The following is a 16,505-nucleotide window of genomic DNA, read 5'->3' on the forward strand; positions in this document are numbered from 1 at the left end:
CCAAGAAAAATTAGTTATGATAAATGGCTTATTCATTAGTTTATCACCAATTAATGGTTCCCAAATAGACATTTCAAATCAAAATAAAACAAAATGTGCATGCAGGTTGATATAAACAATAACTAATTTTTTAAAGATTATTTATTTATTATGGATACAGTGTTCTGCCTCATTATAGATGGTTGTGTCCCACCATGGGGTTGCTGGGAATTGAACTCAGGGCCTCTGAAAGAGCAGCCAGTGCTCTTAACCTGTGAGCCATCCCTTCAGCCCAATAACTAATTTTATAGTCAACAACATAAAGCATCACATCGTATAAAGAATCTGCAGTCCGTAGCCATATCTGAAAAGCTACAGTATTTTACAGTATTTTAGAGTTCCTGGTGACTGCTAAGCCTCTGGGGTCATCTCCTCCAGGCTCCTCACTGGCACTTACCAAGTGCAAAACACCCTGGACAACAACACTTTCAGCCTGATTTTAAATGAACTAAATTTTTAGAAGAAGTGCACCACTCTTACAAAGGCCTTTAAGACAGAGAAAACATTGATGCATCTTCTGTCCACAGCACCTGTCCTTCCTGGTTATTGTGAGAGTGGATACTTAAGAAGAACAGTCTGAAGCTGTTTTTTGTGATATTTAATGAATAACTGATACTTCCTGAAGCAGCAAGCTTTATGTTGATATAAGTCATCAAATGAGTTCATGTACAACACTCATGTGTCTGCCCTTTGACCCTCTGTGGTATCTTTTTTCAGACAGCATATCTCAGCAATTAAGTCTTCACATTGAAATATCCGCAATCCCCATAGTAGCATCAAAACCTGTTTTAAAAATCTGAATATCATAACTACACTGATATTTAACTCATTAGAGCAAAGGATGACACAGCTGTTAATTTCTCTCCCTTAATTCTCTACATTCTTTCTGTCTCCCTCCTTATAGTGCCAGCTAAGTCCAAGCCACAGTACCGAGTGGCAACATGTTCGAAACAAACACAGCACAGGCCCTTATGAGACACACCTCACCACACCACTACAGCATGATTTTCAATAAAATATGAAATGTCCTGGCTTACAAGGAGCACAAGAATATTTTTACAACTAATGCAAACTAAAAATAGGCTTTGCATATCATTGCCTTAAAATATTGATTTTTTTCAGACTGCTAAATAGGCCATACTAGCATTCAAAGGACATTATGAGCCACCGAATGCAGTAATTTAACACTCAAAGCCGCAAGCAGAGAGGGTACCATTCACACCCATCTTGCCTTGCACAGGGGCCTCTTGGGAAGACTCTGCTGTCACAATGATTGTTAGGACTCCAACTAGGAACACACTGTAGTCGGTATTCCTAATTTGGAAAACATGCGACAGAATGTCGAATCAAGTAGTTACTCATTTTTAAAAAAATGTTATCTGTGAACATTTTTTTTCTCATTGGGAGAGGGCCAAGAACCAGGATTTGGTAAGCAACTGTTTTCCAGGCCTTCAGTTCAGGAAGTGATGGAATCAACACATGATGAAGGCATTATTGGCCATCCAATATGCCATAGATTCTCACCTGAGGCATAAAGAAACAACGAGATTCCAAAAAGAACTGAATTATGTTCACTTCAAATGAAGAAATAAAATAAAAATAAGTTATATAAGAAATCAGGGCTACATGGCAGCTCAGTGTCCAAGTGGGTTCTCTACTAGTGGGAACAGGAACTGTCTCTGACATGAACTCAGTAGCCTGCTCTTTGATCACCGACCCCTGAGCAGGGAGCAGCCTAGCCAGGCCGCATAGGAAGACAATGCAGCCAGTCCTGATGAGACCTGATAGACTAGGATCAGATGGAAGAGGAGGAGTACCTTCCCCATCAGTGGACTGGGGGAGCAGCATGGGAGGAAAAGAGGGAGGGAGGGTGAGATTGGGAGGGGACAAGGGAGAAGGCTACAGCTGGGATACAAAGTGAATAAACTGAACTCCACAAGGAGAGCAACAGAACCAAAAATCTGGGCACAGGGGTCTTTTCTGAGACTGATACTCCAAACAAGGACCATGCATGGAGATAACTTAGAACCCCTGCACAGAAGTAGCCCCTGGCAGCTCAGTGTCCAAGAAGGTTCCCCAATAATAGGACCAGGGACCTTCTCTAACATGATCACCTCCCCCAGAGTGGGGAGCAGCCTTACCAGGCCACAGAGGAAGACAAAGAAGCCTGTCCTGAGACCTGATAGGCTAGGGTTGGGTGGCAGGGGAGGAGGACCTCCCCTATCATTGGACTGGGGGAGGGGCATAACAGAAGAAGAGGAAGGGGCTGGGATTAGGAGGGGATGGGAGAGGGAGCTACAGCTGGGATACAAAGTGAATAAACTGTAATTAATAAAAATAAAATTAAAATTAAAATAAATAAATAAGTTAAGTAAAGAATACCAAAAAAGAAAAGAAAAAAAAGATATTGGGGCTAACCAGGTTGCTGCTGTCATGTCAGCTCTGCAGAGCTCTCACACACCAATGTCTGCAAACCTTTCTAGAAGCTCAATCACAGAACACGGTGCATGGCTCCCCTTAGTAAAGGCATCATATCGCACCAGTATATGACAAACGAGTTTCACTGATATGGTACAAGTGCATCCCAGAAATAATAAAATGTAACCTTACGAAGAAAGAAAGACCTTATGACTCAGGCAAAGGTAAAAGGCAGAGAAATATGGATTATTATATCAGGCTAATACTAATATCATATAAATATTTGAAAACATTTCCCCAGAAGGTAAGAACCTGTTATAATGTTTTTGAGTTTACAAGTAAACGGCTTGTTTGTAATTCACATTTAAATATTTTCATGGGTGTAAAATTAAACACCTAATAACAAGGTCTTGGTCTCCAATTACCATACTCTCCAAATCTCAAGAGAAAATGAAACAATGATAACTTTACTTCCCCTTCCCCTCATATTCTCTGTCAACCATATAAATATATAGTTAATATACCGAGTACATTAGCAGTACACTGAAGAATTCTTGAGACATCTTCAATTTCCTCTTTGTTGGAATGGTCTGCATAGGAGCATCTGTTAGAGATATTGTGGAAATTTTTTTCTGCATCCCTATAACTAAGAAGAAAATAAAATTAGCATATGGGGAATTTTTGAAAGCATTTGCAAATGCTCTCACATCTACATCAAGTGCATACAGTCTATGCTTTCAGGAAAACCATTTTTAAAATAGTTGATTATTTAAACATAACTCTGTCATAAGCCACTATTCCCATTAATACTAACAGTACAGGGCTATGTCTAGAGGCAACTGTTAATTAGAAAGCTCTTGGGTAGCTTTCATAGTACCAGAAAGTACAATGCAGGCTGCTGGGAGAAAAAAAATCAAAAGTCTTATCTAGCTGTGAACTCTGTGAGCTACAGTAAAAACCAGCATGGCAAGACATGGCCAAGGTGCCACAGTGTTACAGAGTAACCAACTGCTTTCTGTTATAGCATGAGACGAAATGCATGCCTGGTACTGTAATCTGGCTAAGAACTCAGAATTGGGTAACTCACAGAACCCAGGTGTGAATAAATCTACTATTATTATTTTGCTAAGTGAAGGAAGTATCAAACTGACCTCTAAGTTTGTATTTCAACACTTGTAAAGCAGTGAAACTGCCAAAACACACTAGAAAAGTTTCTTTTCTTCCAGTGAAAAAGTATAGCATAAAATTGTCAGGTAGTTAGCCAAATATGGGGCATCTATATCATTCACCCAAAGATGTAGGGAATCATGGCAGAAGAGGGGGTGTTAGGATATGCTGTGTTAAGATGTGTCTGTGTACCTCCTTACCTACCCTGAGGCATTTTTTATTATCTTTAATAAAATCTGACAGGGAGGCTCCCAGGAATCTGTGGGGTGACACTAACTGAGACTCCTAGTGGTGGGGGATATGGAGCCTGAAAGCTCCACCTTCTGTAACCACCTGAGACATCCCGTTGAGGGAAGGGAAAAACCCACCCATACAATTTTCAACTTAAACTTTGTCCTGTCTACAAGGAATGTAGGGATAAAGATGGAACAGAGATTAGAGGAATGGCAAACCAATGACTGGCCCAACTTGATACCCACCTCATGGGAGAGAGCCAACCCCTGTCATTATTGACACTCTGCTATGCTTGCAGACAGGAGTCTAGCATAACTGCCTTCTGAGAGGCTTCATCTAGCAGCTGATGAAAACAAATATAGAGTCCCACAGCCAAACAATAAGCCAAGCTCTGGGAGCATTTTAGAAGATGGGAGGGTCAAGGAAACCACATCTAACCTGGGCCTACAGGGCTCACAGAGACTGAACCAACAACCAAGGAGCACGCATGGGCTGGACCTGGACCCCTATACATGTGTAACAGACACGCAGCACGGTTACCATGTGGGTCCCATCATAATAGTAGTAGAGGCTGTCTCGACTGTTTCCTGCTCTTGTATCTCATTCCCCTAGCTGGGCTGCCTTGTCTGCCCACAGTGGGTGAGCACACACTTAGTCCTGCTGTGACTTGAGGTGCCAGGGTGGGCTGGTACCCCATATGAGGGAGGGGGGTTTCTCTTAAAACAAATAGTGGAAATGGGGGTAGAGGGTGTGAGGGTGGAAGTGGGTGGGGAGGGGGAAGGTGTGGTATCAGGCTGTTTAAAATTAAATAATATATTAAAACTTTTTTAAAATTAAAATTTTACAGCCAGTAGCTGGACAAGAAGTGAAAGGCAGGACTTTCTGGTAGAGAGAAATGAACAGCAGGAAGAAGATAATGAAAAGCAAGCAGGCATGATTGGTAGACCATGTGACTATAAGCAGAGTATAAGATGTGAATATAAGCAGAGAAGTAGACTATGTTGTAAAGGGATGTAAGCAAATTAGTTTGTTAGAGGAGCTGGGAGATAACCCAAGTCAGACTAAGCTTTTGAAATATACAAGAATCTCCCTGTCCATATTTATATAGCAGGTGGGTCTGTAAAGTCCAGTGACAACTGATACCCAATGCAGGTCTCCCCTGAAAAAAAAAGAGCTTAAATTCAATCTTACAAAGATTATTGAGGCCTTTAAAGAGCAAATTAATAAATCTAAAGAAATTCAAGAAACTACAAACAATGAAAAAAAGAAATAAAACTATTCAAGACCTGAAATGGAAATAGAAACAACAAAGAACACAGACTGAAGAAATCCTGGAGATGGAAAACCTAGGTAAAAGAACAAGAAATACAGGTGCAAGCATCACCAACTGAATACAAGAGATGAAAGAGAGAATCTCAGGCATAGAAGATACAATTGAGGAAATTGAAATATCAACCAAAAAAAAATTTAAATCTAAAAAGTTCCTGACACAAAACATCAAGGAAATCTGGAACACTATGAAAAAAAACAAAGCTAAGAAAAATAGAAAGAGAAGAAAGAGAACATTCCCAGCTAAAAGATCCAGTAAATATTTTCAACAAAATCATAGAAGAAAAATTCACCAATCTAAAGAAAGAGATGCCTATAAACATACAAAAAGCTTACAGAACACAAAATAGATTGGAAAGAAAAGACAATGCTCCTGCCACATAATAATAAAAATACTCAATGTATGAAAAAAGAGAGAATATTGAAAGCTGAGAGAGGAAATGGTCAAGTAATGTATAAAGGTAAGCCAATCAGAATTACAGCCAACATCTCAACAGAGACTATAAAAATTAGAAGGTCCTGGGACAGATGTGTTACAGTCTCTAAGAGACCACAGATGACAACCCAGACTACTATATCCAGCAAAACTTTAAATTATCATAGAGGAAGAAAACAAGATATTCCATGACAAATCCAAATTTAAACATTATCTATATACAAATCCAGCCCTATGGAAAATACTAGAAGAAAAACTCCAACCCAAGAAGATTAACTACACCTAAGAAAACAGTGGAAATAATTCCATACCAGCAAAAGCAAAAAAAGGGACTCACACACACACACAACCATCATCAAAATCAAAATAAGAGGAATTAACAATCATTGGTCACTAATACCACTCAGCATTAACAGACTCAATACCCCACAAAACAACACAGGCTAACAGAATGTGAAAATAGGATCTATTACTCTGCTGTATGCCAGAAACACACCTCAGTAACAAAGGTAGACATTACTACAGTGTAAAGGGGTGGAAAAGGTTTCCAAGCAAATGGACCCAAGAAGCAAACTGAAGTCGCCATTCTGATATCTAATAAAATAAAATTTCAACCAAAATTAATCAAAAGAGATGAGGAAAGATACTTCATACTTGTGAAAAGAAAAATCCACCAAAAGGATATTTTAATTCTGAATATCTATACCCTAAATGCATGGGCACCATATTTGTAAAAGAAACATTACTAAAGCTTAAATCACAAATCAAAGACCACACATTAATAACAAAAGACTTGAACACCCCAATCTCACCAATGGACATGTCATCTAGACAGAAACTAAACAGATAAATAGTGAAACTAAACATGTTATGAATCAAATAGACCAAACAGATATCCACAGAACATTTTACCCAAATACACACAAAAAACACATACCTTCTTCGAAGCACTTCACAAAACCTTTTCTAAAACTGACCACATAGTCACTCACAAAGCAAGCTTCAATACATACAAGAAAATTTAAATAACCCCTTGTATTTTATCAGATAACCATGAATTAAATTTAGACTTAATCGACAACAGAAATAACAAAAAGCCTATGCATGGAAACTGAACAACTCTCTACCTAATGACCACTGGGTCAGGGAAGAAATAAGAATGAAATTAAAGACTTCCTAGAAGTCAATGAAAATGAAGGCTCAACATACCCACACTTACAGGACACAATAAAAGCAGTACTAAAAGTGAACTTCAGAGCACTAACTGCCTTAACAAAAAAAATTAATGAGTGACTTAACAAAAAACCTGAAATCTCTAGAATGAATGAAAGAAAACGAATCCAAAAGGAGTAGATAGCAAAAAAAATTTCAAACTCAGGGATGAAATTAGATATAAAGAAAACAATACAAAGAGTTAATGAAACCAATAGTTGTTTCTTTTCAGAAAATCAACAAAAATGACAAACTCTTATAAGTCAGGTAGAGAATGTCCAAATTAGCAAAACAAAAGATAAAGGGAGGGTACAACAATAGACACCAAGGAAACTCAAAGAATCATTAGATCTTACTTTGAAAACCTGTACTCCACAAAATTGGAAAATCTATATGAAACTGATGAATTTCTTGATATATACCACTTCCCAAAGTTAAATGAAGAGGTGGTAAACAATCTAAATAGACTTATAACTCCTAAGCAAATAAAAACAGCTATTAAAAGTCTCCCAACCAAAAAGAGCCCAGATTCCACACAGTTCTACAAAACTTTCAATGAAGAGCTAATACCAATACTCCTAAAATTATTTCACAAAATAAAAACAGAAGATACATTCATTTTATGAGACCACAGTCACCCTGACACCTAAATCACAGAAAGACTTAACAAAGAAAGAGAATTTCAGACCAATTTCACTTATGAACATTGATAGAAAGAAAAATACTTCATGAATCTGAAAAGCTTCTATAATGCAAAGGACACAATCAAGAAAACAAAATGGCAGCCCACAGAATGGGATAAGACATTCAGCAACTCTATATTCAACATGAGGCTGATATTCAAAACATATGAAACACTCTAGAAACTAAACACCAACAAACAAAAATAACCCAATTTTTAAAATGGGGTACAGATCTAAACTATCAACAGAGGAATCTCTAAAGACTGAAAAGCCCTTAAAGAAATGTTCAACATTTTTAGTGGCCAGAGAAATGCAAATCAAAACAACTCTGAAATTCTAACTTACACCCACCAGAATGATTAAGATTGGGGTGTGGGAGGAGAAAGGGAGGTAGGGAGGGGAAAAGGGACAGGGCTACAGCTGGGATACCAAATGAATAAAATTTAAAAAAAGGAAAAAAAAAAGAATGGCTAAGATCAAAACCTCAAGTGACAGCACATGCTAGCAAGGATGTAGAGCAAGGGACACACTCCTCCATTGCTGGTGGGAATGCAAACTTGCACAATCTCTTTGGAAATAAATCTGGCTATTTCTCTGAAAATTGTAAATAGTTCCACCTCTATACACAGTTAAACCAGTCCTGGGCATCCCAAAAGATGCTATACCATACCACAATGATATTTTGTCAACCATGTTCATAGCTGCCTTATTTGTAATAGCCAGACGCTGGAAACAACCTAGATATCCCTCAACTGAAGAATGGATAAAGAAAATATGTTACATTTTACACAATGGAATACTGCTCAGCTATTAAAAACAAGGAAGTCATGAAATTTGCAGTCAAATGGGTAGAACTAGAAAATATCACACTGAGTGAGGTAACCAAGACCCAGAAAACAAACATGGTATGTACTCACTTCTATCTGAATATTATATTATCAATGGATCACCATGCTACAGACCCAAAGAAGATGTATCAAGGAGGGCCCAGATGGGGAGGATGTATCTGACTGAGACAGGGAAATAGAATAGACATCTGGGGTACATGCAGGGGGGGGGAACAGTGTGGGGTGAGGTGAGGAGGTGAACAGGAGAGATCAGTTATGTGAAGGACAGAAGGAGAGAGTACTGGAATCCTTGGTGGTGGGGGCGTCTCTGGGATGAGCTAGAAACCTAGGACAATGGAAACTCCCAAGAATCTGTACGGGTGACCCTAGTTTAGACTCCTATAGTGGGGGATATGGAACCTAAAACTGTTACGTCCTGTAACCAGAACAGACTTCCGATGGAGAGATTGGGACACCAACCTAGCCACAAATCCTTAAACTCACAATTTCTCCTGCCTACAAAATATGCAGGGGTGAAGAGGGAACAGAAATTGAGGGAATGACCAACAAGTGACTAGCCCAGCTTGAAACACATGCCATGAGATAGGGCCTACCCTTGACACTATTAAGGATATTCTGCTATACTTGCAGACAGGTGCCTGGTATAACTCATCTGAGAGGCTTCGCCCAGCAACTGATGGAAACAAACACAGAGATCCACAGCCAAACATTAGCAAATCTTGAGAAATCCTGCGGAGGAGGGGAAAGGAGGATTGTAGGAGCCAGGGTCGTCAAGGACACCACAAGGAAACCCACAGAGTCAACTACCTGGGCCTACAGGCTCACAGAGACTGGACTGCCAAGCAAGGAGCATGCATGGCTGACCGAGGCTCTCTGCGCATGTGTAACAGCTGTGTAGCATGGTCTTCTTACGAGACTCCTAACAGCAGGAGCATGGGCCATCTCTGATGATGTTGCTTGTCTTTGATTCCTTTACCCTAACTAGGCTGCCTTGGCTAGCCTCAATAATAGAAGATGGACTTAGTCCTACCAAACCTTGATATACCAAGGTAGATTGATATGCCATGGATGGCTTCTTTTTTCTGAGGAGAAAGGGAGGAGGATGATGGGAAGGGGACTTGAGGGAGAAGGTCTGGGAGAAGAGGAAAAGAGGAAGCTGCGATTGAGATGTGGTCTTTTCTAGAGTACCTGTGAGGAACTGCATGACTCAATGCCTTTATAAGCAGAGAGAGGCTAAGACTTCCCTGGTGGCTATGAATGACATAAGAATTGAGGACAGCGGCAGCCAAGTGTTTCACATTCTAAAGGGCTGACCAAGAAGACCAGATTGCTTATTCAGATGGTAAGCTTCACTCCAATTATGTTGACACTCATTTTTAAAATAAGGAAACTGAAGTGCAGAGATTTTAAGGACTCTTCCCACAATTATTTGATAATAGAATGTGGCTTGAAGTCCAATGTGTATTACTTCCCAAAATCTGAAGTTCATAGTTCCACGTAGATAGAAGAAAAGGCACACAGACGTGGCATGAAGCATTAAAAAAGAAACTCCACACTAACCAGGCATCTCTCAAACCTTAGTTCCTTTTAACCCCTTAACTGAATCCTGCCCATTTCCTATGGGCTCTGCTTGTTTCTCACTATTCTTCCCATTCCACATTGCCAAATGTCTATTCCCTATTGTGCTCCCTTCACCAGCACTGATGTCTTTCCCTGGGGACTTGAGTTAAACAGTCACTAACATAACAAAGCACAGGCTCTATACCTTTATTCAGAGGAGGCAATGGGAATCATAGTGTGTTATACAAACAAGATATAAAACCAGAATATTTTACAAAGGGCTCACAGACATAGAAAACTAACAATAAATGTGAGACTATGCAAGTAAGCTGGTGTACTTTATGGTAAAGAGTATCTGATAACTAAAACTACAAAAGTTATAATTACAATGGATACAGATATTATTCTCAGGCCCTCATGTTATAGCTTTACCATATAAAACTTTTTAGTTCACTCTATTCCTTAGAAATCTCCTCACACACTTCTAGATTATAATTTCTTCCCTCATATTTCTAAAAGTTAGTGCCTCCTACATGCCAACCACTAACAAAAACAAAGGGATATGGATATAAGCAAGATAAATGAAAAACCAAAAACAAGGGAGTATCAGATAGTGACGATGATCACTGTGAAATTTTAGGTGATAGTAAAACAGACGTGAGTGGTTTGAAGAGGTCAGAACTGGAGGGCCGCTTTAGGTTGGGGTCTTAGGGAAGACCTCTCAGAAGTGATGGCATTCTAGCAGAGGCATACACATAAAGAGTAGTATGCAGACACCTGCATACAGATCACTCAAGAAAATAGTATAAACTCTGAGACTAATCTTGAGAAAACTGAGAAGCCGACAAAAATTGTAGTGAAATGAAAAGAGGGAAAGGTAGAAGAGAATAGACTATAAAAAGTAGAGGCCAGATGACCGAAAATTCAGATTGTAATCTGTCCTAATGGTTATGGCTATAATGACACTTCTAGACTGGCAGCATTAGAGTGGCCTGATGATTTAAAAGAAATGTTAATCTACATCTCTCTTCAGATAGATGAAATTAGCAACTCTGGTGGCACACAAGAGCATTCATCTTGGCTGTTACTTTGTCAGAGTTGAGATAGTCTCACAGTGTAGGAAATACACTGTGTGGAAAATATCCTCCTGAGTGTGTCTGTAAGATGCCTCCAACGGTGATGGACAGGTGTGTCAGTGAACGGAACGGAAAAGCCACCTTGAGCACGGGTACGCTGGTCTAGCAGGCAGGACAAACGGGAAAGAGGCTAGCACACTCTTCTGTGTGCAACTCTTCTTAAGCACATTAACTTTTGCCGTTGTCACTGCTACAGACTTTACACTCCAGATTTATCAGCTTTTAAATCTCAACTTATGCCACAAGCTCTCCAGGAGAGCTTCTGGACCTCTGTCTTCCCACTGGGACCTCACTGCTGTCTTTGTTCTGCTGCCTCCAGCTTCTTGGACTGGGAAGCTAAGGTTTTCACTCCAGTGTGTGACCAGTCACTGTGAGACTGTTCAACTTCTGATCATAAAAGCCAAACTGATACATTGTCTGTTGGGTGTCAGTGTGTGTGTACTTGTACATACATATGTAACTCCAAGGTAATTCTAATGCACGTTCATATTTAAGAACCGCTGGTTTCAAGCAATTTTAAAATCATTTTTCTATGGTAAAAACTCGGGACTAGGAGACATTGAATAAAAGCCAGAAAATTAGATCAAAATCTCTCAGTAAGACATGATGATGATGATGATGATTACAGTAGAGAGAAAGAGATTTATCACACAGCATGAATAAATTATTTTAGCATTCATTTTGCCAACACAATTGATCTTATGAATAAATACATGAATAAGTGAAAAAATAACGCATAGAATAATCGTTTAAAGATGAGGAGTCTGACAGAGAGGTTATCTATTTCATAACAAAAAGGCTCCATCTTTCTCATGATCATTCAAACAGATGTTCCTTGGGTTCAGTGCTAGGTTTGGGGAGGCAGAAAAAAGCCTCCCTGAGTCTCTATTGGCAACAGGTATAAGAATTCAAGGAGTGGTATATACTACCGTAGACACTGATAGGTAAAACAGGTCAGAGTGCAAAATTTTAAGAAAAGAAGAAGGGAAATAGAAAGGCCAGTGGTTGAGGACATGTTCAGAAATTAAAAAGAGCTCATATAGCTTGGAAGGGTGGTATATGCCTGTAATCCCAGCACTCAGAGAAGCAGAGCTGGGTGGATCGCTGTGAGTTCAAGGCCAGTGAGTCCAGGACCCTGGCTTAAAGAAAAAAGAAATAGATACATACACTGTCATCTCTCCTACGTTAGCATCTCAATCTGTGGTATCCAAAAGCTAAATTACTTCAAACTATGTAATTTACAGAAAGTAGAAAAAGAATTTTTCTCTTAGCCATATCCCTCCAAAAGTATGGAAAATAATGATTGTTGTCACTTATCCTCCATTGCTTGAAATTTCCTTAAGTGTAAGAAACACTTCACTTTTCACAGTTAGAAATAAAAGGCCCTAAACTGTGCTTTGTGAAGAGGAACAACACATAGGTGTGAACACATTAGCCCCAGTGTTAATGATATTTGTTTTTCTCCTTTCTCCAGTTTGTAAAGAGAAATAAAGAGCAGAAAAATCTCAATGTCAAAAAAAAAAAAAAAAGCTGAAAAGGTAAGCTATATAATGAGAGAAAAGTGGAGATAAGGGAAGACAGGGACAAGAAAGACAAACACAATGAGACTGTAGCCATTAGCTTTTTAGTCTCCATCAGTATCAAGGCAAATGAAAGCAATAGTGGTCCAGATCCTAGATGCCAGCCAAGCAAACATGTTGATAGTTAGTTCTATTTTAATCAAGTTAGACATCAAGACATCTTGTTATACTCAAACTATCCATAGTCCTTATATTGTGTTGGACAGAATAAACAAAACTAAGTAAAGATCATTTAGCAAACAAAAAAGGGAATCATCCTAGGCCATGTCAACATACATAGAGAGGATAGTTAAGGCAGTTAGATAAAAGGGAACTCCATCCCACCAATGGCCAAGGAATTCTCTATTGATTATCACAATGAGGTTAATTATCTATTTCAATGGTAATATGAGTCCCTCTCCCAGTTTTTCCTTAGACAGTTTGGTTCACAAATGAGAGCATTTTAACAATTATTTGATTTCACAGTAAAAAAAAAAAAGTATTTGTAATTCCAAAAACAATACTTTGAATTTGATAACCGGCATTATCAAAAAATATTTAAAATAAAAACGGTTATACAGCACTTACCACAGTAAGAAATAGTTTCAAGGATATGAACTAAGTTAATCTACATAGCATATTTTAAGGTAGCAAACTCAATGACAGTGAATAATTTTAAAATTAAGACTGATTTTATTTTAGAATGTACAAGAAAAGGTTAACTTGGCATTCTTTAGCTCCATTAGGATAAAGTATTTTAAATCACTAATGGCATCAAATTAAAAGCCATCTCAAGTTTAAATATGTTTTTCATAGCACTGCACTCCCGAGAATTAATGTGTCAAAGTTTCAAAGCAATTCCCACTTGACAATCAATATAATCATCAAGTGCTTAAAGTACGTGGTATTATGCTGTACTGGATATGTACTGTATTATGTTGTCTTTCTGTTTTATTTTTAATCACATTATATCCTAATAGCCCCAAATGTAGTCCTGATCCCCATAGTGTAAACTGACCCCTAATAATATTTCAGGAATTACCAGGAATTTTGTCTCTTCACAAAGACAAAACTTTGCAGCCCACAGAGAATACTAACAAGTTATTGTTTCTAATGAATATTGATTTAATATGAAAAGCTAGATTACTCAAAAAAGTAAAGTTTTGGGTATCTTCCAAACTGCCTTTACTATAGCCAATCGAAAGTGACTTTAAGCTTATTTAGAGTTTTCTGTGTGAAAATTACTTTCCCTGAAACCCTATCACTTAATCAAGACGTCTAATCTTTGATTTAATTATTAACATAAACATTACATTTTATTACAATTTCTCTGTTCTGGTGAGGTCCTGCTTTCTTGCTTTTTGACATGAAGCATTTTAATACACACAATTATCCAAGTCATTTAAAGAAACAGGGACTAAGAGAGAAAGCACACAGCATGTGACTCTGGCTAAACCAAGACTATGCTTAAAGTGTGCTTTCAGCCAAACTCTATGTAAGGATTCCAAATCACATTCAAAGCCTCCCACTTGGCATTTTAAAAGTTGTGTGATTCAGCCCTTCAAATGGAAGATAAGAACATGACAGAGGGGAAAGTGTGAGAAAAACAACAAGAAGAAGATTTTATTTTTCATTTAAAAGTATCAAACACCATAGCCCATGGCAGCTCAGTATCCAAGTGGGTTCCCTAGTAAGGGGAACAGGGACTATTTCTGACATGAACTCAGTGGCTGGCTCTTTGATCTCCTTTTCCCCCCTCCCCTCAAGGAGCAGCCTTGCTAGACCACAGAGGAGGACATTTCAACCAGTCTGAAGAGACCTGATAAGCTAGGGTCAGGTGATAAGGAGAAGGACCTCCTCTATCAGTAGACTTAGAGAGGGTCAGAGAGGAGATGTGGGAGGGAGGGTGGGAGTGGAAAGGAATGAGGGAGGAGCTACACCTGGGATACAAAGGAAATAAACTGTAATTAATATAAAAATTGGATTAAAAAATAAAAATAAAATATTCAAACACAAATAAACCAAAGGATTTGACTGCAAAGTACTCTCATTAGTCCTAGCCTGCATGTGAAGAAGCTATAAAGTTGAATTCAGGAGTACACTAACTTACAAGCTCAGCAGCTTTGAGTTTGTTCCATCAATAGCCAAAACCATTTATACTCACCCGATAACTTGATGTTCATAATACTGCAACGTCCTCTTGAGAGTCAGGTTTATCATCTGAGGCTACAGGATAATAACAAGAATGAAAACACATTGTTAGCTCATCAGTGTAGTTCCCAGTCTATGGAGTATAGATGGATTTTCCTCATAAAAGTTGACACTATACTGCATTAATGCATTTTGAATCTGGTCATGTGTTTTCCCCAGAGTGACTAGAAGAGGCAGTCAGCAACTGCTCAGTTTCCCAGTGTTGAGTACAATGTTATTTTCTGCCTCCTCCCCATTCTTTTGATGAGATATTAATAAGTATTAAATAAAATATTCAATGGCTACAATAGAGGGTTTGGAGCAATGGGAAAGGGCAATACAGGGACACCACTTGGAGCCCTTCCCAGGTGCTGTGTATAATCCCTGTGAGATAATGGATGTTCACACCTTTAATGTTCTTTTATGTTGTAACAAGACTTTCAAAGGTAGTCTGGAAGGAACAGTAAATTGAGTTAAATTTTTCAGCTCTATAATTACATATTTTAAGCTTAATGAGCTTTTTTTTATTAGTTTTTCATCTAAAAGAACTTACAAGATGGAGTAAAATGGGAAGCAATGGCCTATAGTCCATCAGCAATACTTAAAGTCAGCCCAACTTCCTGTGTGCCCCAAGAAAAAACAAGCAGAGGACTGTTCTCACGTCTCTTGAAGGGGACAGTAGCACTTTGGATTGCCCCTTTCATGTCTTCAAAAGATAAGTTCATAGCTCATGAATGAGTTATATAATCTCTCCCAATAACAGGTCAAGATAGTTTATTAATCCTAAATCAAGAAATTACTCTCAGATTTATCTGAGGAGTAGGGCCCCAAACTTGGAAAATATGTACATGCAAGTGAATGGGATACAAACCTCTCGGAACATTGATTTTATTAAAATGTTATGATAACAACTAAATCTCAAAGGCAAAAGAGTGAATCTTTAAAATAAAGGTGTTACCTAAATTCTTACATTTATATCCATTGATTGTGCATCTCCCAACAGAACATAGACTGTTGAGAGAGTGCTCAGCTCTAAATGAGACATTGTATTATAGCCCCAAACCACAGGCTCAAAGGTGATTGTGCAAGAGGGAACAAAAGATGGTAGGAGCCAGAAGTAGTGAAACGATATTTGCTAGACATGACAGGGCTGCTGCACATGTGAACAGAAAGCAGCTCTGATACCCTGCACAAAACCTGCAGCAGATTAAGCCAAACAAAACCCAGCATGAGGAGAAAGGGGCTCCACCCCTGTCTGAGTAGCTATTGGCACTGATGGCTGCTGGTGGAGAGAAAGTCAGTTTTCTTCAGGGCTGCTGCTTGGAAAGGCTGCCCATGCTCCAGATGATCCCACACCCATAAGCATAAACTCTACATGAACTCAGTGAAGTCTTGTGTTTTGTTTATTTGTTATTTTAAGTATATAAAGTTGGGAAGGAAAATGGGGAGAGGGATAAGGAAGGGATTACATGGGGGGAAGATTTGATCAAAATCCGTTATATGCATAGATAAAATTCTCAAACAATTTCTCTTCACTGTAAGTTTCAAAATATTTCTGCTCACTATAGCCAAACAGAAATAAAGCCACTAAATGTTAGCAGACTGCTGATTTGTTATAGCAAGGACACATTTTTGGGAATATGGCAATAACATGGATCTTCAATACTCAAGCACCACTACAGTTTGGTAATGTC

At 38.6% G+C, this 16,505-nt stretch overlaps 1 protein-coding gene across 1 annotated transcript in view; it reads right to left on the reverse strand.

Annotated features, from left to right (window-relative positions):
• Window positions 1-15,694, reverse strand: part of Gucy1a2 (guanylate cyclase 1 soluble subunit alpha 2) — a 245,085-nt gene extending 229,391 nt beyond the window's left edge. The window contains exons 1-3 of the mRNA XM_055595813.1: window positions 15,683-15,694; window positions 14,786-14,847; window positions 2,982-3,103 (exon numbers count right to left, since the gene is read on the reverse strand). Coding sequence (XP_055451788.1) covers window positions 2,982-3,103; window positions 14,786-14,847; window positions 15,683-15,694 — 196 coding nt within the window. The remainder of the gene's footprint in view (window positions 1-2,981; window positions 3,104-14,785; window positions 14,848-15,682) is intronic.
• Between the last annotated feature and the right edge of the window lie 811 nt (window positions 15,695-16,505).

The sequence above is a fragment of the Psammomys obesus genome, unplaced genomic scaffold (assembly GCF_907164565.1).
Source record: "Psammomys obesus unplaced genomic scaffold, mPsaObe1.curated_primary_1811, whole genome shotgun sequence".
Lineage (NCBI taxonomy): Eukaryota > Metazoa > Chordata > Mammalia > Rodentia > Muridae > Psammomys > Psammomys obesus.